This window comes from Perca fluviatilis, chromosome 12, assembly GCF_010015445.1.
Source record: "Perca fluviatilis chromosome 12, GENO_Pfluv_1.0, whole genome shotgun sequence".
Taxonomy (NCBI): domain Eukaryota; kingdom Metazoa; phylum Chordata; class Actinopteri; order Perciformes; family Percidae; genus Perca; species Perca fluviatilis.
The window spans coordinates 2985694-3010659 of NC_053123.1; the positions used below are offsets into that span (position 1 = coordinate 2985694).

Here is a 24966-nt window from a genome sequence, read left to right on the forward strand (position 1 = left end):
GGGGGTCGTCCTCGCTGACATCTTGGTTCCTCACTTGCGTCTGTCTTGCTTTTTATGAAGCGGTCTGTTTTGCCTTAGAGCTTTCTATTTTGGAATAAACGATGCCTAACTCTCTGCTGTGCCTGCGTCTTTGCTCCGTCAGGATTTGTGTAGATCAAAGGCTCTGCCATTCTGGTGTGATGGTTTATTTCTATAACTTTTTGTTGTTGTCGTCAAATGTGGAAACTTTCAAACAGAATCCTGTGAGAAGTAACTTAAGCGCTTCAGTTGTCTGTGCTCAGAGTTGGAGAATTGTGAGCCTCTTCTCTCTGAAAGACAATGTAGAAATGGACAATATTAACACAAATGGACAGAGACACAAAAACATGTTTGGGGGAGGGGGGAGGGGGGAAGGGGTTATTTCCATTAAAGGTGCTGTATGTAGGATTGTGAAGATCCAGGACTTAGCCAAACAATTTCAACATAAACAACTTCTCAGTCCCTCCCCCAATCTCTGCTAAAGCCCAAAACGGTCTCCTAAGTCCCTCCCCCCACAAGGGAGAATGAATGCATGTGCATGATTGGTGCATCCGAACAGGGATGCAAATCGCACTACAGGCTATAGGGGGTGCCAGAGGAGCCAGATTTGTTTTTTTAACTACCTGCTTCATGTAGTTCTACTGGAACATAGGGTCAGTTTCAGCAAATATGACAGAAAGGTAGTTTTATAAGTCTTACCTACTGCACCTTTTAAAGTAAATCCATTGCACCTTGGGTTCAGATATGCAGGATATACAAACAACACTGATAGTGTAGAAACGTTTCCTGTATCAACCTGAGGGGATTCAGGGCTGTGGGTAAATGTAACGAGGGAATAACTGCAACAAATGAACATAATAGAGAAGGTCAATCAACACCTGTTTGCTAACAAACTCCTTCAATACATTTTCACTCCTCTCTTAGTGATTGAAGTTCGTTTCCACGTAGTCTGTAAGAGATTTTATGTGCAGTAAGTAACCCGCAGAGTACATGGAACCAAGGCCCAGTTTATGAACTCCTATCACACAATCTAACTGGTGAAAGGAACTTGGTGTCAAGTGTTAACATTCCAAAGCTTTTACTATATAAAGACAGCTGGAATTAGGCCATGTTATTAGTACCAGCTGTTGGTCGAACATCATCCGACACGGCCCACCAACAGCTGCTGCCATGCAGTGGTTAACCCTGCTGTTGTTTGTCCTCGGGTCAAATTTGACCCATTTTCAACAAGTTTCTATATCAACCAAATTGATCAACCAAAAAATAACGTGGATGGTTCCGCACAACGCTCTTCACATGTAAAATAAATGATCAGTTCATTGAATTTGGGTGTTTTATTCAATTTGATAGCATTTGAAAAATAACCGATAAAAGAATGTTGAAAAAATATTTCAGAAAAAACTTCAAAATTTGGGGAAAAAACAAATATACAAAAAATCACAGAACAAAAACAACTAAAATATGGGGAAAAGTGACAAAAACGTCAAAAAACAATTACCCAAAACGTTGAAAAAAAAAAGTTTGAATTTCAAATTTCGACCCAGAAAAACAAACAGTTGCATGGTCGACGGGAAGACAACACGAGGGTTAATTAGTCCAGGTTTAACTGAAGAAACAGTGGACTGTTAGTTCAAATTCTCCTTTAAATTCAGTATTCGAGAAACTGAAGTCCTCCCTCAGAACAGCTCATGGCCATGTTAAAGTGTGCCTTAATTAATACCATTTCTCAACTACTACTACTGTTAGCACTTCATGTTTACTGCAGGGTTGTATTCAGTCAGGTGTGGCTGTGTGCACAGTATCAGGGGCTGGTTTCACAAATGGACTTAGAGTGGTCAGTAGTAGAGTAGTCACATCTTCACATTGACACCCAACTTCATCCATTGCACAAAGCTTGCTAGCTCTTGGCTATTTTAAGTAGGACTAATTTGCAGTTGCAAATAAGGACATTTTTCTAACTAAAAAACATGGCTGACTGAGTGAGCACAGGCTGTGTCTCATTCTGCATACTTCCGTCAGTACACTGCTGATGTGCACTGAAAAAAAAAGGCAGGTGAAGGCGGCGTTCCCGCAAAGAAATCGAAATCTAGCTGTAAATTTCAACAGTGTTGGGAGCAACAATTGACATGCATCTTACCTAGTCATACAACAACCTCCACGCTTTCTGTAAGGTGTGTCGCATTGATTTTAAGGTAGCGCATGGCGGGGGAAATGACATCACCCAGCACATTAAAACACAGCGGCACCACCGCGCAGAAGAAGCACATAAAAGGGCACACGGGAGATTTCATCCTTCGTCATGAAAGAACAGACAGAGGCAGAAAACGTGAAGCAAGCTGAACTCAAGATGGCAATGTTGGTAGCACAGACTTACAGTACACTTATATTGGAATACTGCGTATTTCCAACAACTGACTGCTCCATAGCACTGCTCACAAACCAATCATTATGAGCCACCTTTTCCTCTTTTTTTTTTGTCGTTTGGTGCTCCTGGTCATCAGGTCTCGCTGTTTGTTCCCATGGAACCATGGGTCTTAGTTCAGAGTTAGCCTGCTGGTAAAGTATTGCTGTGATGCTCTTATTGGTTTAAGACTAATCTAAGAGCAAAATTAAAACCAGCCTAACACTACAGGGTGATGTAAGTAAGATAAACAACTGTGAAATCAGCCCCAGGACCCTGAAAGCTAAGTGGAGTTCAGCCAAAATTCATTTTTATTTACATCTGTGCTTTTCAGGGGTGTAGCACAAAATTCTGGGCCCTGTAGAAAGGCATTCTCTATGGGCCCCTCCCCACATCCACAGCTATTCATTCTAGCATCTTTTTGGGCCCTCCTCACATGAGGGCCCTGGGTACTCAGTCCCCTTTTTCCCCCCCAGTCCGACGCCCCTTGTGCTCTTACAAATGCAGCCTTCCTTTGTCTAAATATATATCTGTATTTACTGATCCTTAAACTCAATTGTGTGTGTCCTGCGGAAACATGCCGACCATATGGTGAACCTGGTTCAGTACCAGTCTTAGGTTCTCCAAAGGCCAAACCTTTGTAGGGTCTGGTCCTGAAACATGTTACTGACCTCCATCTGTTGGCGGATCCAGCTGAGCGCCTGTGTAATGCGAGTGTAAACGCCCGGCTTGTTCCTCAAAGCACAGCCGTTCCCCCAGCTGGTCGCACCCACCAGCTTCCACACAGACGAGTCCTCATAGGCCAGAGGACCTCCACTGTCCCCCTGAGGAAACACACACACACACACACACACACACACACACACACACACACACACACACACACACACACCAGTCAGTCTCACTAACCCAATCACCAATGCTTCCCAGACTCATAAACAGATGACATGCAGGCAAAGGACAGAGTAAATCATTACATTTCATGTTGTCATAACAAGACTTGTGTGAATTTTAGGGGGGTATTTCAAAATCTGCTATTTTATTTGGGTCGTCTACCAAACGGAAGGTCGGTGGTTCGATCCCTGGCCCCCTGCAGTCAGTGTACTATTTCGAGGTGTCATTGGGCAAGACACTGAACCCCAAATTGCTGTAGGTTGTAGGGGTGGTACGGTTCATGAAAAAACACCCGAACCGCTCGGTTCGCTAGTCTCGGTTCGGAGCATGTGTGTACCGCACGGTTCGTCAGTACACTGTTAATGTGCACTAACCTCTTACTGCCGTAGTGCCCACTTTATACACCTATGTTAAAACACTTACTGGAAATGACTAGCGGGATGGGCGTGACAAACGCAATCCATGGCAGATGATTGGACGATTGCGTCACATGGGTCTGGCTGGTCCCAAATTTCAAAGCCAGACTGTCATGGCGGCTCGTTCAGAATACGATCTCATATTGTACTAAAATAGTTCACCGAAACGTGTTTCTGAAAACATTTTAAGGCGAAATATAGAAAAAAACGCGCCCATGCAGTTGCTGAATCTGTCTTCATTTCAGATCGACAAAGGTCAGTTTAAAAGATTTTCGTCAGATATTGAGAGACACCGGGCCGACCGCTCCTCAAGTTGGGTGGAGCGCCGCTGCAGGTCACGTCACGCCACCTCGCAGAAATGTCAGGTGGGAGAGGGCGCCCACGAGCTGTAGGATGCGCCAGCGTCGTTTATAGTCTGGTGTGTGGGAACATTTTGGATTTCATGGTACCTATGATGAAATAAAACAATATAGAACTGCCACTGTGTGCACGTTTTGTGCAACATGCATTCAATATGCTAATTTTAGCTATATGCTGAAGTATATTCTGGAGTGTTAAAGAAAAAATAATAACCGTACTGAACCGAAAACCGTGACCCTAAAACCGTGATATGAACCGAACCGTGGGTTTTGTGAACCGTACCACCCCTAGTAGGTTGTCGTCTCTGATCGGCACTTTTAGTGGAGTTGCAGAATAGCTGACCACGACTCACCCTTGAAGAACATTTTGAGGACACAGGCCTGTGATTTATGGTCCCTATAGATGTCAGGTATATTCACATATGCAGTTGGATTAGTTGACCCACAGGTCCCTATCTTGCACCCGGCACAGCGCAGTGGGAAGTGATCACGTCATTGACCAACAAAAACCTGGTCTAAAGTCAATAACTCAGCATTTCATTGTTATTTTAACAGCACGTTAGTAAAATGCTCCTAGGCTCGTCCACAGCTTTTAAAGGGAATGGGAGAAGACCCTCTGATTGGTTTATTGCATGTTACTCCCAAAACACACCTATGAATTAATGAACACAGTAAGTACAACCCTTTAGAACCATGCACCCGGCGCACGGACCCTTTTTTCCGCCATCAAACTAGCAAAAGTGGATTTGGACACGCCTTAAACACACCTGCCCCAGGCGCGTGTGAAAATGTTTCACATCGGCCCTAATCCTTAGTAGTTATAGTTCTTTTATTAGTTGCAAAGAAAAAAACTCTCATAAAGATGCCATCAGCTACGTGGGAGGTTTGCAACTTCCAGACCTCAAAAAAGATCAACCAAGTGGCCTTGCGATATGTAACTGATTGTGTCCACAGTAACACTTGACAATGAAGCCTTTCTTTCAATGCCCCCATACAAATTAGCTCTTTTTTAAAGAAAACTCGTTAAATAATGTTGCAAGAACTGATAGTATTTACAAGAGCTAAGGCCACTAGAGCTTTAGAACGTACTGAAGGAGAATCCAGGATTACATCCACACCATTACTACCTTGATTTATTTATATATTATTAATGATTTATTTATGACCTGATGTCTTAAATCCAGGTCCCATCAACAGGCTATTTCTTCCTTCACATATCTCTTTGAGAATGGGGTCCTTATGGCCTTTAATCACAAAAACAATATAGGGCGCCTGGGTAGCACAGTTGGTAGAGCGCGCATCCCAAATATACTGTAAAGGTTTACTCCTCGACGCAGCGGCCGTGGGTTCGACTCGACCTGTGGCCCTTTGCTGCATGTCATTCCCCCTCTCGCTCCCCTTTCATGTCTTCACCATTCTTATATGAATAAAGGCCTAAAATGCCCAAAAATATCTTAAAAAGAAAAATAACATAGCCAACTGTTCTTCTAAATTAGAGATTATGTCAAGAAAACACGCACCAAATGCTTGCTCTCGGGGAAATTGTTGGGTCTCTGTAAACTAGAGAGTGGTCTATATCTACTCTGCCTGTAAAGTGCCCTGAAATAACTCCTGTCATGATTTGACACTATAATTAAAATGCAATGAAATTGTTATCTTATTTGAATGTTCCTAGTAGAGAGCAGCAGGTCTGTGGGGGACACAGCCAATCAGTGCTTGGCGTCATGATTCCTGCCAGTAAATCTTGGTGTTTAATGCTTAAAGAAAACCATCTGCACCTGACAGGAGTCAGTTCCTCCCTCCAGGTATCCTGCGCAGATCATCCAGGAGGAGATGAAGCCCTGGTAAACGTCTGGCTGGTTGCAGGTCTTAGTGGAGATGAGCGGCACCCTGGCCGAGCGCAGAACCACACTGGTCTCTCCTGGAAAACGCACGTCGACATAAGCACGTATGTGTCAGAGACGGCAGGGGCCCGCACATTATTACATTACACACAATTTAGCATGTAGCTGTGGGTGAAATAATAGAGCATGTTTAGACTCACCTTCATCCTCAGTTGCTCCCCATCCAGAGATCCAGCACACGGTGCCCTCCTCAAACTCCTCCCCATAGTTTGGCAGGCAGATGGGCTCGACGAAGCCTAAGGAGGAATATTTAGATGAACTACATCACCCAGAGTGTCAGGCAAGACCGTACACAACAATGTGTGTGCATTTTCCACCAAAAATAACATCAATCAATCATGCAGCTATTGTGTAATTACATCTAAATACACCCTTCAGGTGGGGTCTGGCTGCTGCAGTGTGGAGTGAAATGAAACTGGGTTCAATAAATGCCTCTGAGAGAACTTTCACATAAAGTAACATAACATGTATGCCTTCTTTCTTGTATGGCTGTGGACAGTATTTTCGGATTTATGGAGTGATTAAAAAAAAAGCAGTGGTGTAGTCTACATGATACGCAGGTATACGTAGTATACCCACTAAGAAAGCTCCAGGATTTCCATATACCCACTTAAAAATGCCCCATGACGCGCAACAACATACTTTCCGTTATATTTTTGATATATTTTAAATTGTCATCTGTGTTTTTCTTCTTCGCGTAGGCTAAATAAAAGGGATTTCCACCGTAAATTGGTGAATAAAAGTTATCCGAATGCAGGAAATGAAGTCATTGACGCTCAAAATAACCCTGGGGAGGACACACAGACCCCCCACTATGATATGCCCCCCTCCCCCAAAGGCATATTCTGGCCCATATATATAGACCAATATATTTATATACAGTACAGTATACGCACTACAATACATTAGACTACACCACTGAAAAAAAGATATCCACAACTCCCTCTGTAAAAACCTTTGACTCTGATATGTCAACAAAATGAAACAATTTTTAACATTTTTAACCTGGCTTTATCCAATTTCTAATGTATCCAACTTGGTTGGTTTCTGGGACAAGATGGGATGGGGTAACACGTATGTGGAACAGGGTCAGCCGGGGCCCCTCGTAGGTTAATCTGGCTCCGTCTGTCAGTGATGATGACTGCCCCCTTACAGCTGCTGAATGCAGAATCGCTCAGAGCCATTGTAGAAGCATAATGTTAAAGGGGTAGTTCGGCTTTTTTGAAGTACGGTTGTATGAGCTACTTCTCCATAGTCAGAGTGTTAGTTACAGTAGATGGCGGTCGGCACGCCCCCAGTTTGGAGAAGCAGGCAGGAGTACAGACACAGAAGCTAAGCAATGTCCTGCTGTGGACCGGGGCAGCAGCTAAACGCATTTTAGACACCTGAAAATCAATGTCTGTTTAAGTGGACGCTATATTTATAATATTTTCAAGGCTTTACCTTGCTGTCAGACAGCCCTTTGCGACAGGGAACTGACACCGTTACCTCTGCTCTCTTCAAAGCCGCCGGACTCCTTTGACAAAAAGAGTCCTTTTACCTCGCAGAACACGAGTGTTGCTGCTCTACCGCTGCCTCCATCAGGTAGCGTGGCGGTGATTGTGTTACTGTGTGACTTTGGAGTTTTAAATCAGTGATTCCCAACCAAGGGAACGTGCACCCCAGGGTGCTTCTGCTGTCGCCAGCGGGTACCTGGAAAGATTGTGGACAAGCTCTACCAACTTCGAAAAATTATAATTTATGATTTGATTAGAAGAATTGATCAGCAGTAACACCTGAACACAGGGATTTTAAACAGGTAGCTCAAAGTAATGAATACTAGCCTGACGTGGTCCTACTCAGATTCTAGTCAGAATGTGAACTTCCCGACCTCGAATTTTGTGGGCGGGGCTAAGTTCGGCTGGCATCCAGGCTAAATGAATACATGAATGGTAGAAATGAATTACTGAAAGTGATGCATAAGCAGCTGAAGTGTTTTGCTAAAAGTACTGACTAAACGGTCCAAATAATTGTCCATCCATCCATCCATCTTCGTCCGCTTATCCGTGTCGGGTCGCGGGGAGCAGCTCCAGCAGGGGACCCCAAACTTCCCTTTCCCGAGCAACATTAACCAGCTCCGACTGGGGACCGTCGAGGCGTTCCCAGGCCAGGTTGGAGATATAATCCCTCCACCTAGTCCTGGGTCTTCCCCGAGTCCTCCTCAGCTGGGCGTGCCTGGAACACCTCCCTAGGGGCCCAGGGGCATCCTCACCAGATGCCCGAACCACCTCAACTGGCTCCTTTCGACGCAAAGGAGCAGTGGCTTACTCCGAGCTCCCCACGGATGACTGAGCTTCTCACCCTATCTCTAAGGGAGACGCCAGCCACCCTCCTGAGGAAACCCATTTGCGCTTGCACCCTGGATCTCGTTCTTTCGGTCATGCCCAGCCTTCATGACCATAGGTGAGGTAGGGACGAAAACTGACCGGTAGATCGAGAGCTTTGCCTTCTGGCTCAGCTCTCTTTTGTCTACGGTGCGATAGATGGAATGTAATACCGCACCCGCTGCGATTCTCCGACCATCCCCGCTCCATTGTCCCTCACTGCAAAAAACCCCAGGTACTTGAACTCCTTCACTTGGGGTAAGGACTCATTCCCTACCTGGAAGGCATTCCATCGGTTTCCTGCTGAGAACATGGCCTCCGATTTGAGGTGCTGATCCTCATCCCAACGCTTCACACTGGCTGGACCGATCCAGTGAGTGCTGAAGCGCAGGCCGATGAGCCATAGCCATATCTGCAAAGCAGCGATGGATCCAGCCCACCGACCCCCTCCACCCACACCCGAATCTGTCATAACAAGGTTGGTAGAGGGAGGCAACCCCACCTGGGCCGACTTCACGAACCGACAAGCTCTACTTTGGTGTACAGGTGGATGGCCTGAGCCCTACCCATACTCCCGCAGCACCTCACAGCCGGGCAAACCACAATGTACCGGTTAACTCCAGGCCCACTAGAGTGGCTGGGTAAACACTGTCTAACTGGGCTGGCGCCCCCTTTCCAGACTTGGATTAGGCTGGTGTGTAGTAATGCTCCTTTTAGGGAACACCACCCCAGTCTGACTTTGACTGCCACTTCCCATGTGAGAGAGTGTCAACAGGCAGCCCTACACCCAGCCTTGATTTCTGGTATCTCCCTTTGCACTGTGGGTTGTTTTACATCAGTTTCCGTACACACGTATCTAGCTTGCTACGTATTAGTCGTTCAGGTTCGTCAAAATGTCCTTCCACCCTTTCTCTAGTTGAGGTCACAGGTCTTTATGTCACAGCTTGGTGGTTTCCTCAGGGTGGGAACAGTTTTCAGAAGCACTTTGGTGCCCGAAGTCCTTCTCCATGTTTCTCCAAACTTCTCCCACACCGGCTGCTTTGCCTCTTTCGGCAGAGGCTGCAGCCCTTCGCCCCCGGTACCCTGCATGCCTCCGAGTCCTCTGGATACCCGAGCCCTCTTCAGTCGCGGTTCCCTGCCACGTGTCCACCACGGTGTTTGGGTTACCCCTTGGCCTAGCCAGACACAGCTCCTGCCGAGCTTCAGCAATGCTTTCATTGTCACTCTGGTTCATGCCAGCAAGGTGCAGCCCGCCGAGTGCGAGTTGAACGTGGAAGGCCCCAGGCCCTTTCCACTCACGTTGGGTTACCAGGTTGTCAGGTTTCCCCCCCCTACCCAACTCACCACCAGTGGTGTCGGTTGCAGCTGCTCTCTCTTACCCGAGTGTCCAAATCCTCAGATCAGTGGATTATAAAATGTATTGCCTTCGCTAGGGTGCTCTGGCAGGTACATAGGCATCCTATGTTAACAGGTGTTGTTATACAATCATGCTAGAAAGTCAAAACCCTCTGGTTTAGTCAGGGCGTTCCTCCCATCACGCCTCTCCAGGTGTTCCTTTGTGCGTTGAGTCCCCGAACAATGGTTCCCCACGGGCCCATGCAGGCTCTCAAGGTTCCAAGAACGTTCACTGTTTGGTGATATGCACAACAGTGGTTTTCCAACCGGCGGGAGGCGCCCTCGTCACGGGGTCCCAGCGGCCAGCCGGGCTTGTTAGTATCCCACACCCCCGGGCCGCACACCCTGGCAACTCGGAGAGAAAGAGTCCAACCCTATCCAACAGTTCCAGACGAGACTGTGGAGTAAGCCCCACTCTACGTACGCCACCTCCGCAGCTCCTTCCCCACTGTTGTCCAGAGCCAGGTTGCTCGGGTCTGGGTCGGGCCCTGCCTTATGCCACCCATGTGGACACCCAGCGTTTCCCAAGGTGTCGGTGAGAGGGCCGTAGCTGCGGGTGTGCCGCGGTCGGCAACCCCCGGCTGCCGACGGCCCGCGCCTGGGCTCTCCACGGCCGGTCTCGCAGTACTCCATTTCTACCTTGTTTTTCCATTGGGGTTTTGACCTTCTTTGTCTGGCCCTCACCTGAGACCACTTTGCCTTGGGAGACCCACAGCACAAAGCTCAGACAAAGCCCCAGGTTCACAGACACACATTCCACCGTATGGTCAGGAATTGTGTAGAAATAAATAGCTGTAAGCGGCTGAACTAGTTAGCTAAAACTACTGACTAAACTGTTCAAATAGGTATGTAGTGGATAGCAATGGATAAACGGATAAAACATTCAGCCTTACTCCCAAGTAGTTTTAGTACACTAACCAAACCAACCTAAATATTTTTCAACATTGACAATATCCACTCCACGTTTATATAATTAATAATGTTATACATTTGGAACATACATTGGGAATTGATTAAGACCAAAAAGTTTGGGAACCACTGTTTTAAAGGGTCAGTTCGGAAAGACAGGCGCATATTTAGTTTGCCCCATATTATGAAACTAATCGCTTTTTTCTGGGATTTGGGGTGTTATTTTGTTATTTTGTGTCTCTGGTGCTTCCACACACATACAAACTTTGAAAAATAAACCATCCATGCTGTTTTGAGTGAGATACGGTTTCTGAATGTCTTCTGCCTTCAGTCTCCTGGTGAGCTGTTCAAAATCTGCAGGGCTTTCTCTCGGTCACTAGCCGAGATGAGGTGGCTAACCGTAGCATGCTAGCGCTAGCATGCTAGCTCGTTCTCAATGGCAAAACACTGCTACAACACACACTAGTTCACCATAATCTCCAAAAGAACTACTTCCATGTCCCTGTTCTGCAGGTATTCCACGCAAAGTTGGAAGGGCGCTCTCATTTAGAAGAAGTCTCCCGGCTAATCCTGCCTTGTACTGACTGAAGTTAGAGAAACAAAGAGCTAGCTGATGTGATCCTTAACTAGCTACTGAGCATGTGCGACTTACAACAAAGATGGGATAGAACTGCGATGCTTCACTCTGTAGCTAAAACTGAGAGCTCAACACACAGGGTGAAAAGAGGAGCTGCAGCAATGTGCAGTACAGCAAAAATATGGTGTTTTTTGAAAATTAAACCATGTAAACCTATTCTGGTACAACCTCAAAATACAATTATGAACGTGAAATGAGCAGAATATGGGCACTTTAGCGGAACCTTTTGGTCTCTTCTGAGTCTGATGTCGAAACTGCTGAGATGCAATAGTAGGTATGAATATACGAACACAGAGAAGGATGTTATTGAGAAAGAGAGCGAGGACTCAGCAAGGTCTTGGATAACACCAATACCATTGAAAGCAAGCGGCGTGGCCAGTTTCATCAGTGCGATGTCGTAGTCCAGTTTGTTGGGCCTGTAGCGAGCGTGGTATACGATCTGCTCCACGGCCAGAGACTGAGCCCCGTGGACCGGCTGCTCCGTCAGCCCCACCAGCACCGCCCACATGGAGGGGAATGCAAACCTGACGGCAGACAGCAGAAGATACAGTGAGACAATCACTGTATAATCACAGTCAGTATATGGGAGGGAATCCTTCAAGCTACAGTGTGGCTTTCTTCCAGCATTTTCATGGCTCTCGTCCTAAAGTGCTTCAACTATGTGTCGCAGTTATCTGCTACCAGTTATCTGAGACCAGAGACCTCAGACTTTTTCACCATGTGACAGTATGTGAGAGGATTTTGTTTCATGTTCCTTCTTTCACTCATTGTGTTTGAGTTTTCGGTGCTTGTGCTGTATGTACCTTATGTGTCCCTGTAGCCCTGCCCAGCACGACGTCCCTTGTACACCTGTTGTGTGTCTGGCCTCATCAGCCTGCCTTTGAGTTTCCGTGTGTGACTCACCCATACACACAGTGTGCAGCAGTGAGGACCCAGCGTGACGTTATGATGGAGCCTCCGCACAGGTGTTCACTGTTGAAACGGAGGCTGACCTGCCAGGGGAACTGACCCGGCTTGGAGATGTTTCCTCCAACGATGCGAGTGTGGTACTGGGGCCTGGAGCCGCACTCTGAGGACAGATGCACGGAGGGTCAAAGGTCAGCTGGTGCACCACTAAGGCATGGATGCAAATAGAGCTGCAAAGATTAACCAATTAGTTATCATTGATTAAATTAATCGCCTTCTATTTTGATAATCCATTAATCGGTTGGGGTAATTGCTTATGAAAAAAAAGTCAAACGTTTCCGATGTCAGCTTGTTGAATGTGAATATATTTATAGTTTCTTCTCTCCTCTGTGACAATGAACTGAATGTCTGAGTTGTGGACAAAATAAGACATTTGAGGACGTCATCTTGGGCTTAAGGAAACAATGATTGACATTTTTCAACCATTTTCTAACATTTTATAGATCCATCGACTAATCAAGAAAAAAATCGACAGATTTATCGACAATGAAAAAAACAGTTGCAGCCCTAGCTAATTTATTCGCATGCATTGGATTAACACCATGTGCTGGTGGGCTGATACTGGCCTTTATTAAATATTACTACAGTACACTGTCATGTGTCCCTGAGTTTCTTCTACCACTGAATCAGTGCCTTTAGAGAGCTGCTATAGAAAGACTCGGTGTCAGTGTAGCGTTACACTGACTCATTGTATGTCCAGAGGCTTTTACCAGCCTGACCGAGGGGAACGTGACACAGAAAAACAACTGAAATTTCAGGTCGTTTCTATGAAAAGGGTTAATCTATTGGGGTGCTGCAGTGATTTAGTATTGCACTTCCGTAACATTTGGGGAGTCAAAAGAGACATTACAAAAACAATGATCAAAATCAGTGCTGATGACACCATCAGGGTTATTTTCATGACATCATCAGGGTTATTTTCTGGAAATGATACAGTCTAGCGCATCTTACGACAAGTCTTCTAAGTTTTACATGTAAAATTGGTGGAATGCCTCTTTAAAGCTTAAAGATAAATATTGATCAGAAGTATTGACTATGAACACGTTTTGACCCGAAAGTATCACTATCAACCTTCACAAATCCATACTAGTTAAACCATAGTACATGCAAGACACACACTCATGCACACACACTGGTCCCACATCAGTTATGTATCTACATTGAACCGTTGCGGTTCGCTTCTTAGCTAAGTCTTACAGTACATATAAATATGTGTTTTTCATTTTTATTGGGGTGATTTTTAAATACAGACTACTAGTCTTAAAAGTAACAACGCGCATGCCTACATATCCTAGAACAAAGACACACACACAACACACACACACACACACACACACACAGGTGAAACACACATTTGCATGCCATGCAAGATCGTACGCACATGCAAGAGCACGTGTGCTCCCCTTGACTCCATCTTAAATCCTCATCGGGAAAAAACAAACTCATGACTTAAACAAAGATCACTCAGTCTGCCGTGTGTGTTCTCACCCAGACATTTCAGAGTGGTCACCTTCCCTGAGCTGCACTCAGTCTTACTGTGGTGACACAGGAGGTGGACGTCATATCACAGAGAAACTCAGCAAACATGGAGAAGTAGTAACTTTACAGATCAGGAAACAATGTAGAGCAATAGTTCATAGATTGGCTCCAACAGTTACACTTATTAAATATGGTGACGATATTTGAGAGCAAGGTGGAAAGTAAAGTAGCTAAGGACATTTACTCATGTTCTGTACTTCTGGCACTAACCCCTTAATCTGTCAATTGGGGACACATTATTTTCCTCCACCACATTTCTGAGGGAAATATTGTACTTGTTACTTCACTTTATTTTTCTGACCACTAGCCCTGATGGTTCCCATAGAAAGTCATAGGAAAGCTAGCCTGATGTCGTCATACTCCGATTCTAGTCAGAATGGCCCTTTTTCACAGCAGACATTTTGACTCGTCAAATTAGGAAAAGCACAGCTGAAATTGATAACCGTAACGATGGCTCAATTCCATCAAGTGTGAGTCAGCATGCACAATACCAGGACCTCTCCTAGGGGTGGTACGGTTCACAAAACCCACGGTTCGGTTTGAATCACGGTTTTAGGGTCACGGTTTTCGGTTCTGTACGGTTCTTGTTGTTTTTTCTTTTAATCTTTAACACTCCAGAATATACTCCAGCATATGATATATAGCTAAAATTAGCATATTGAATGCATGTTGCACAAAACGTGCACACAGTGGCAGTTCTATATTGTTTTATTTCATCATAGGTACCATGAAATCCAAAATGTTCCCACTCACCAGACTATAAACGACGCTGGCGCATCCTCCAGCTCTGGGCAGCCTCTCTCCCACCTGACATTTCTGCAGGTGACGTGACGTGACCTGCAGCGGCCCACTCCACTTGAGGAGGGCGGTCGGCCTCGGTGTCTCTCAATATCTGACGAAAATCTTTTAAACTGACCTTTCGTCGATCTGAAATGAAGACAGATTCAGCAACTGCATGGCCTATTTCTCGCTTAAAATGTTTTCAGAAACACGTTTCGGTGAACTATTTTAGTACAATATGAGATCATACTCTGAACGAGCCGCCATGACAGTCTGTTTTGAAATTAGGGACCAGCCAGACCCATGTGACGCGATCGTCCAATCAGCTGCCATGGGTTTGTCACGCCCATCCCGCTAGTCATTTCCAGTAAGTGTTTTAACATAGGTGTATAAAGCACTACGGCAGTAAGAGGTTAGTGCAGCTTAACAGTGTACTGACGAACCGTGCGGTACACACACGCTCCGAACCGAGACTAGCGAACCGAGCGGTTCGGGTGTTTTTTAATGAACTGTACCATCCCTAGTCTCTCCTAAGTGGAATGCAGCCATCAGTAATGGTTTAATACCAGGACCTCTCCTAAGTGGAATGCAGCCATCAGTAATGGTTTAATACCAGGACCTCTCCTAAGTGGAATGCAGCCATCAGTAATGGTTTAATACCAGGGTCTCTCCTAAGTGGAATGCAGCCATCAGTAATGGTTTAATACCAGGACCTCTCCTAAGTGGAATGCAGCCATCAGTAATGGTTTAATACCAGGACCTCTCCTAAGTGGAATGCAGCCATCAGTAATGGTTTAATACCAGGGCCTCTCCTAAGTGGAATGCAGCCATCAGTAATGGTTTAATACCAGGACCTCTCCTAAGTGGAATGCAGCCATCAGTAATGGTTTAATACCAGGACCTCTCCTAAGTGGAATGCAGCCATCAGTAATGGTTTAATACCAGGGTCTCTCCTAAGTGGAATGCAGCCATCAGTAATGGTTTAATACCAGGACCTCTCCTAAGTGGAATGCAGCCATCAGTAATGGTTTAATACCAGGGTCTCTCTAAGTGGAATGCAGCCATCAGTAATGGTTTAATACCAGGACCTCTCTAAGTGGAATGCAGCCATCAGTAATGGTTTAATACCAGGACCTCTCCTAAGTGGAATGCAGCCATCAGTAATGGTTTAATACCAGGGCCTCTCTAAGTGGAATGCAGCCATCAGTAATGGTTTAATACCAGGACCTCTCCTAAGTGGAATGCAGCCATCAGTAATTGTTTAATACCAGGGTCTCTCCTAAGTGGAATGCAGCCATCAGTAATGGTTTAATACCAGGGCCTCTCCTAAGTGGAATGCAGCCATCAGTAATGGTTTAATACCAGGACCTCTCCTAAGTGGAATGCAGCCATCAGTAATGGTTTAATACCAGGACCTCTCCTAAGTGGAATGCAGCCATCAGTAATGGTTTAATACCAGGACCTCTCCTAAGTGGAATGCAGCCATCAGTAATGGTTTAATACCAGGGTCTCTCCTAAGTGGAATGCAGCCATCAGTAATGGTTTTGAATACACCTGTGCTTTTCCTACTATGACATGTCAACATGTCTGCTGTGAAAAAGGTCTATAAGAGTCTGATACTGCTCCATTGGGCTGTGATTATGGGGCGTGTTTCAACTGAACCAGAAAAGAAAATGCCTCTGCACTCAATTGGATAGACCTACAACCAATCAGAGCAACGGAGTGTGTGACGTTGCCGAATCCCGTAGGAAGGACGGAAAAAACATCTTTCCGATCGACAAATGCCTTGATTGCGACAGAACTACTTAGTTAAGTTTAGAAAAATATGGTGGTTTGTAATTTGCAGATTTAGCTGGATTAGGCGTCCTTCTACCTCATGATCTCAAAGTAGATGAAGAGAAGCAACACACACACATCCAGTTCTAATAGAGTTGCTTTAGATTATTTATACGCTGCCAGTTAGTCAGTCAGTTAGTTATGCATACTTTTCCATTCATTCCAGTGGGGATGTGCTTTCTACCTGAAGGCTGTGGCGTTCTGGAGCTTAATGACCTGTGCCTGGTTCAGGTTGATGGACACCAGGTTGGCCTGAAGGTCCTGCTCAACGGAGGTCAGAGAGACGAAGAATGATTCTGTGTACCTGACAGACACACAGCAACACAGACACAATGTACAGCTGATGATGAGGTGGTTTCTAACATTTTAACCTGATAACGATGAGACTGATATGGTAAAATATAAAAAACAAGGGTGCCCGGGTACCCAAGTTGAGGTTTGCTCCTCGATGCAACGGCCCGCAAATTTGACTCCGACCTGCGGCCCTTTGCTGCATGTCGTTCCCCCTCTCTCTCCCCTTTCATGTCATTAGCTGCTCTGCCAAAATAAAGGCCTAAAATGACTGAACCGGCAAGTAGTCTCCATGCAAAGTTCTTTCCATTTATCAAATATGTCCATCTTGAGTTGTAGAGCAAAAAGAGCATTATCTTGAAAATGTACAGTTTAGGAGAGCCTATTAGCTACCTGGCTTTCTACCCAAATACACAATCTGAAAGCAAAAGTCAATCTCAACTCCCTAAACTTTGTCTCTAACTGTCGTCCAATACTGATGTATCCCAGCGCATTCCCGAAAATACATGAATATGATTTGCTCTGTCTGCACCACGGCCTCTTCAGCATGCTGTTTGCCTCCTCCTGTGATATTTAGGTGCAGGTGTTAAAAAGTATCTGGCCAAGTTTTTCCAATTATATCCTGTCCACAACAGCGAGTTGGTTGATTTCCATTGCAGTTCATTTAAATCTTCCCATTCCTCTTATGATGACAGAAGGTTTTCTATTTGCTGTCTAATAAGACGTTGTTCAGACAGAAAACAGCACTGTGTGAAATACGTGTTCGCTCGTGCGGATGCCAGTGTAAAAAGCCTGCAGTGTGCAAACTATAACAAAGATGCTCTATAACTGAAGAGGTCTTTGAGTTGCGCCATCGGGACCAAGACTGTCTCTACAAAACATGGGGATAAATCTTAGAATTGTTCAAATATTTTTACTTTGGACAGATGTGTAGAACCATCATACAGTAATCTCAATGGTGCAGGACAATCCAGATCGAGACAACAAGCTGAACAAAAAGGGGGACATGGACACAAGTATGATTGTCCCACTAGAGCACTGCGCTCCCAGAATGCAGAGTTACTTGTGGTTCCTAGAGTCTCAAAAAGAATGGGAGCCAGAGCCTTCAGCTATCAGGCTCCTCTCCTGTAGAACCAGCTCCCCGTCTGGGTTCTGGAGGCAGACACCATCACCACATTTAAGAGTAAACTTAAAACTCTCCTCTTTGATACAGCTTATAGTTAGAACTGGCCCAGGTTGGCCTGGGACCAGCTCTTAGTTTTCTGTAAAGTGTCCTAAGATTACTTCTGTTGTAATTTGACACTATAAATAAAATTGAATTGAATTTCCCATCACACCATATCATGCACATAGAGCTGAGAAAGTGTCAAGAAAACAAGGGATTTGAGCTGCAGCCAAACCTGGAGTATCCCAGTTGCTTGCAGGCAGAGAGCCCCAGCCAGTTGTTCCAGCCCTCTGAGCACACCGTCCTCCATACCCCCCCTCTCTGGACCTGCAGGACCGAGCTCCTCCCACTCAGACGTACACTGACAGACAGACAGACAAAGAGTTATAGTAGTCTCGCATTGCCAGACCTTCTTCCACAGCGCTGCTAAGAAGGTCTGGCTAGTCCACACCACATTCCGGTATGGGAGAAAAACGTCCTCTGGTTTATTGGCATTTCTTTAAACCAATCACAATCGCCTTGGGCGGCACAGGTACGATGCCTCTGCAGAATAGCCTCGGGAAGGAACATGTTTTGGTGGAACGTGTGCACGTAGGGATGCGAGCTCTGGAATCAAAATGTTCTGTCGAGTGTGTGATGAGACTTTTATTCAATAAAAGATAAATATGATTTGATTGTTGGTTCTAGCTCGGAGGATTCTCGACAGAACAATCCCGTAAAGAGACCGTCGTTGAAATAGACTATATAGATAGATGTGGTCAGAAAGGTAAAAAACTAATGACAGCCTAGAAACACATCCCCCAGACTCTCAAAGCCAGTGTAACGTAAATAATAACTGTAGCGTTAAATGATCAACAAGAAACCTGTAACCGGTTTGCAGCCAACGTTAATAATTAACGTGGTGGCAGCCAGCGGGACGTAAATGATTACGTAACGTTAAATCCCCCGAAAAGTTTGGCAAACAAACAAATGCTCATTTATCTTTTCATAACATCCAGTGAGCGACAGTGGGAGTTTACCTCCGTAGGTCATAGGTGAAGCAAGAAGAAAGCTAACGTTAGCTGGCTACATTTTCGGTAACACTGTACTTGAAGGTATCTACATAAGAGTGACATGACACTGTCGTGAACACATGACACAGTCATGACACATGAACCCTAACCCTAACATGTCTATATGACACTTACTGACAGAAGCGTTATGTCATAAACATTTATGACTGTTTCTAATGATTATGACACGTTCATGACAGTGTCATGTCACTCTTATGTAGATACCTTCAAGTAAAGTGCTACCACATGTTCTGTTGGTTAGGTTTGATTTAGTTTCACCTGTAGTGGTTGCAGTTCAGTTAGTGGCGCGGTTTCCTTTTACATTTTGAGCAGGTACTTTCGGATGTTTGCATTTGTTTAATCTTTTTTGAGCGTTGGGTTTTCAGTTCAATGTAGATGAAAAAAATAAATGCATTCAAGCTTTAAAAAACGAAAGCAAAAAAAAGCATTTAGTAACTTTTACAAGCAGACATGGCACTACTAATTCAATAAAAAAATATACAGTATATATTGACCATTTATCCATTGGTACCTAATTGCAGTCTATGTTTGTGACAATGTTAGAAATTATAGTATACTAGAAATTGGTGTATAAATTCTACAAAAGAAAATCAATCATCACATAGATATCTGATTTTGAATACCGGACATAGTGTTATCGTGTTGGTACAGGGGCCAATATCCTTTTATCCAGTATGGAACACATGATTAAAATGCTGCAGGTTTTCATTGAGACATGATACTGATATGTGTGCTGCTGGCACATGTTTGTATTATTTCATCAGTTAAAGATACCATTTTAGACACATTTTTATCATTCTTTGTATTCTGATATACGATTGGCCTTTTAGCTGACTGACTTATCTATTACTATGTACGCGTGTTTATGTGTGTGTGTGTTTGTGTGTCTCACCACAGCCTAGCTCATCCTCTCCGTTGTCACAGTGCACCTCTCCGTCACACTGAGACGAGGGCCTGATGCATTTAGGTGATGAGCCACAACGAAACTGACCCGCACAGCTTAAACCCACTGTAGAAACACACACACACACACACACACACACACACACACACACACACACACACACACACACACACACAATAAATCACTGGAGTTTCAGTTTGCTAACATTAATTAGCACAACTCATACATATCTCAGTGTGGATCAAATTGGCGGACCAGCATACAGACCGACATTGCCATCCATAGAGTCATGCGGCTAGCGTGGCTAAAACCTTTTACAAATTGCTATGAAGTTTTTCAGGGTTATGGGTCCACAATAGTATTAATTGTGCTGTAGAGTCTACACAGGTTATTACTTTGGCTCTATCCAGCAGTAGCATCAAGATTTACACTGGGACTTCCCATCAGGGGTGTTGTACTGGGGTGGAAAGGGGACTGAGTACAAAATGATAATAGAAAGAATAGCTGTGGATGTAATGAGGGTCCCATAGAGAATGCCTTTTTACAGGGCCCAGAATGTTGTGCTACGCCTCTGCTTATCATCCTGTATTTTAATTAAACTAGTGCAGTGCCCGTTTAAAACATGCCTGTTTGGAACGGCCGATTGCTTGGCCTGTGGTATTGCTGCTTGTAGAATTCTCCAAAACCAAGTTGTACCCCAAAATGACTTATAGAAGGACCCCAAACCACTTAATATGCAATTTCACTGTATAGCCTACTACTGACTTACACTGTAGCCTAGGCTACTTCTACATCAGAGGAAGACATTGTACTGCTGTATTTACCTGACAGAGAACGCTGCAGATTCAGAATGTAATCACAAAATATCACAATGACAATGTGGAGTAATCAGACATTAGCGTCATGGACTCATGACCCGTTATGAGAGCTAATCAGCACATATCTGTGTTCATCAACCACCAGAACCGGACCACAGAGAGAGAGAGAGAGAGAGAGAGAGAGAGAGAGAGAGAGAGAGAGACACACGGTTTTGTCTCGTGTCGGATCATTAACGAATTCAACACTTCAGCAGAGGTGTTCATTTCCATACAGGTTTAGTGGCTTGACAGTTAACGGGGATTTGCGGGTTTTTTTGCCGATGTAATTAACCCGACCCAGGGTATAGCCTGCATCACGCTCTGTCTGCATTTGTTGTCTGTAGCTGGTTGTGCTTTGCATGTGTGGGATTCTGAAACGTCCTTAAATTCGGTAATTGTCGTTTGTTTATTCAAAGTCAAAGACAGAAAGTAGTGCTACTTTGCACATTTTTGCGGGTCTGAGGTGTATGTCACATTTCAGCTGCCAAAGCTCCGCTGCGCTGCTCTCTGGTCCTGGTCCTCAGGGCGAAAGGGGGAGTTGCCAGCGGCTAGAGCGGCAAAAGCCAATGTGTGCTTCTTTTACTGATTTATATTTAACGATATCTTTTGCATTTCTAAGCCAAACAATGTCAAACTTGGCACTGTACTTACTCGTGCCTGTAGCAAGATAGGCTACCTGTCAAGTGTTAAATCCATCGGACTAACGGTTAGAGAGATATGCGCATAACACACACACACACACACACACACACACACACACACACACACACACACACACACACACACACACACACACGTTCCTGCAATTTATAGATAAAAGAAAATAAAGTCAACCTCTCCAGGGCCCAGTAGTATTACAAAGTGAGATGAGTGGGCCAGCCAGCTACCTTTGGCTTTAAGTTTTTCTGGTATCACAAAGCTGGCTCACTTCACCCTAGAGTGTGGATCGGGACGCATTTTTCTATCCGAGTCCGGCCCATGTCCGACAGAGCAGTAACCGAACCTGACCCGAGCCCGACAGACATTAAGATATTTCTGTCCGAGCCCGACCCGAGTCTGACAGTTAAAATCTCTTTTTTTTTCCTCATACTAATGACACATGTAGGCTACGTGTGTTTGTGTGGAAAGCTTTTATTAAGCAACTACAGGAAGGCATTCGGAAATGTCAACAGATGAGCTCATCAGCACACACGGGGCAACAAGCGCACATTAACACAGGCGCGCACCTACATAATAAGCTGTTTTAAATTTAAAATGTTCAGTGCCTTATCGCGCTGATGTGACCAAGCCAGACCCGAACTCGAATATAATTTCTAAATATCTGTCCGAACCCGGCCCAGCTCGTCGGGTACCGTCGGGTCGCATCGGTCCCAACCAGCTTGGGTCGGGTATCCATCCTCTACTTCATTCGAGTTTGATCACCAAGGGGACCTATGCTGCAGGGCAGACCAATCAGATCAGGGAAAAAAAAATACATTCCGCTATATATTTCACCTCGGTGAATATCACTCTTTGACTTTCAAAGCTTAATATCAAATGTTTGAATCCTATTCTTCAGTTTTGAAACCATATTTTTACTTTTAAAATGTACTTTCAACCTTTTAAATTGATCTCTCAATATGTGACGGGGATCCAACTTCATAGATGAGAGGATGGTGGTAGTACAGGTCCGACAGAGAAGAAAACAATATAAAATGTCGGACTTCAAAGAATGTGACACCACATGGTGTCTTTCTTCTTCTGACAATGACTTAACTGACAATCACATTAGGGCTGGAAGTGGAAGACAATGTGTCAGTGACCTCATGCATTCTGACTGCACTGTGTGGGAGGGGCCTATATTGTATAACAGGTAAGGACCACATCAAATATTGATGGTACAAAGGCAGTCCATGCTACAGTGGCTCCATTATAGCCAAAATGGACAAAGTCCACACAGCACTGAGCTCCTCACCTCCGAGGCCGATGCCGAGGACGAGAGTGACCACCACGATGAGGCACGAAGCGATCAGCAGCTCCAAGCGGTGGGCCAGCACTCTGTTCTTCCAGCTGTTCTCCAAGTCATCCTCTATTGAGGAAAAATAGTTTATGAACATCTACACGGTTTAAATAGCATACAATATGAGCTGCCAGCAGTTGAAACATCAAGAGGAGATTTCTTCAGAAAAAAGCTGAAATGATATGTGATTTCTATAATTTATGAATACAATCTATGAAATGTGGTGTTCTCTTGGGAATTGTACAGCTACAGCATTGGAAAGCTTATGAAACACAATTCCCGCCACGAAACAATGGACAACACCAAAAACCACACAAACACCACTTTTCTTTGGTCAAAACCAGAGTGATAGAGAGTAACCTCTTGGTCCCTACTCGGTCTGTGCACTCCAAATCCATTCATCCTACGGATAATGGAAATCCTTAAAGAAAAGTCACAAATACTTTAGAGGTTTTCATTTTCTAAAAAGGCTCAGGAATTTCCTCAAACGGCTGGTCAATGTAGTTTTTAAAAAACGTTACTCAAACATGAGGAAATAGTAGATTTGTTGGTGACTATTTTCATCTGCGGATTAATCCACATTTGGTGCTCAAGAAAGTATTTCTGGCAGCACACATCATCTTACATTTCAAGCAGATCCCACTGTAACACTACCTGTGTGCAGTAATGTCCACATCCATTGTTGCATATTGTAGCATTAAGAACATCACAAGGTCTCACCGTGCATAAATGGCTGCACCTTGGTGACTGGCATGGTCGGGCTGGATGCAGCCAGAGGTCGGGGCTCTTCGGGTTTGGCAGATTCGTTTTCCAATTGGGGGTAAGTAGCAAAGGTGCCCAGGGGGCTGACGTTCAGTGTGTTGGGGGTCTCAACAGTGGGGAGGTCTTCCTCAGTCACTGAAACCACCTCTATCCTGGAGGTGTCCGGCTGCTCAGGTGCCTCTGCCTTAAGTTCCTAAATGGGGGCAATAGAAAAAGAAATGATCCGTATGACAGCTGAGGATTTATTTAATAAAAGGAATCTACTGAGGAAATTGTGATAGCAGAGACACAAGTATTATGACGGAGACCAGTGAAGTCAATTAGAAGCACTTTTCCTGTGATGGCTGAGCGTACTGCGCATATGTAAGGAGATAACATAGACACAGGCTAATTATTGCTAACTAAAATGCTAGTTAACATTAGTAATTAAATTAAACAGCTAGGTAACATTAGTAATTAAACTTAAACAGACAAATGTAAGTAGAAACTGCCTGCGAGCTTCTCCTGACTATACAGTAATTCCTCTACTGTGCGACAGAAAGTGGCGTGGTGATGACACAATCGTTAGCCTATTTTTACAAAAACGTCTGCTACGGAGCCATTACCTTGCCTGCCTAGCCTTTTATACATTGTCGTGTTTCTTTAGAAATAAAAAATGGACAAATAGAATCTTTAAACGCTTCAGATGTAAAGTTATTCGCTGTCAAAGTGACGTCAAAATGAATGGCAGTCAATGGAATGCTAACGGAAAGTGATGACTTATTAGCATCAAAATGGCTCCATAGGAGGTACAGTTTGCGGAGTCTCCCTTACCCCTTGGTTTAACCATAGGGTTTAACCCAGTGATAAGGAAGGCGTTGACAGTGCAAGCTACAATATCAGACTGCATGATTTGATACTGCTAGTTGCGGTACCAAACAAGATTTTTATTCAGAATGGTATTTTGACAAATTTTTTCTACAATATGTAATATTTCTCCATTAAAATGTCTAAAAACGACTAGTCCTATGTTTTATAAATATATATATATATATATATATATATATATATATATATATATATATATTTGTGTGTGTATGGGAGATGGAAAAAGCTTTGCCGAATAAGTTGTGACACCATCGTATTGGGGAAGGATCAGGATATGGGTCCCATCCAGTGCGGCGTACACTTGTGGCACAAGGCGCGTAGTTGCGGTGCGCTATAGCCTCAGCCACGTCGGGTATATTGATGAATTGGTTCAACAGCTTGAATCGTATGGCCCTGCACACCGCGTATACACAGCGGTGAACGTTTGTCTCACTGACACCAAATGTCTCTGCCAAAACCCTGTATTCTGCACAGGTGGCCAACTTGTACAATGCTACCTCCCACCATTTAGCCAAAGTACTGAGCTTCTAAATTCTTTGATTTAGCAAGCCGGTTTGCAATCTACAACCATGCGTAACGTCAACTTGTGATGAAACTACGCTTTACGTAGTCTAGTTTATTCGCTCTAAAC

The 24966-nt window shown here is 44.5% G+C and overlaps 1 protein-coding gene across 1 annotated transcript; it reads right to left on the minus strand.

The window, feature by feature from the left end:
- Window positions 1-23776, minus strand: tmprss3a (transmembrane serine protease 3a). Its single transcript, XM_039818160.1, has 12 exons — window positions 23427-23776; window positions 22662-22775; window positions 19842-19955; window positions 18109-18235; window positions 16602-16721; window positions 13751-13797; window positions 12200-12365; window positions 11651-11820; window positions 6133-6228; window positions 5867-6009; window positions 3091-3243; window positions 1-308 (listed from the first exon to the last, which is right to left on the minus strand). Exons 1-12 carry the CDS (start codon window positions 23458-23460, stop codon window positions 264-266), a joined length of 1329 nt encoding a protein of 442 aa, XP_039674094.1. The 5' UTR covers window positions 23461-23776; the 3' UTR covers window positions 1-263.
- Between the last annotated feature and the right edge of the window lie 1190 nt (window positions 23777-24966).

Coding starts and splice junctions, on each gene's coding strand:
- tmprss3a (XM_039818160.1), bottom strand. CDS start 23,460: ATGCCAGTCACCAAGGTGCAGCCATTTATGCACG. Junction 11,821..12,199: donor GCTGCACACTGTGTGTATGG/GTGAGTCACACA, acceptor GTCTGCCGTCAG/GTTTGCATTCCCCTCCATGT. Junction 6,010..6,132: donor GGGAGCAACTGAGGATGAAG/GTGAGTCTAAAC, acceptor TGCGTTTTCCAG/GAGAGACCAGTGTGGTTCTG.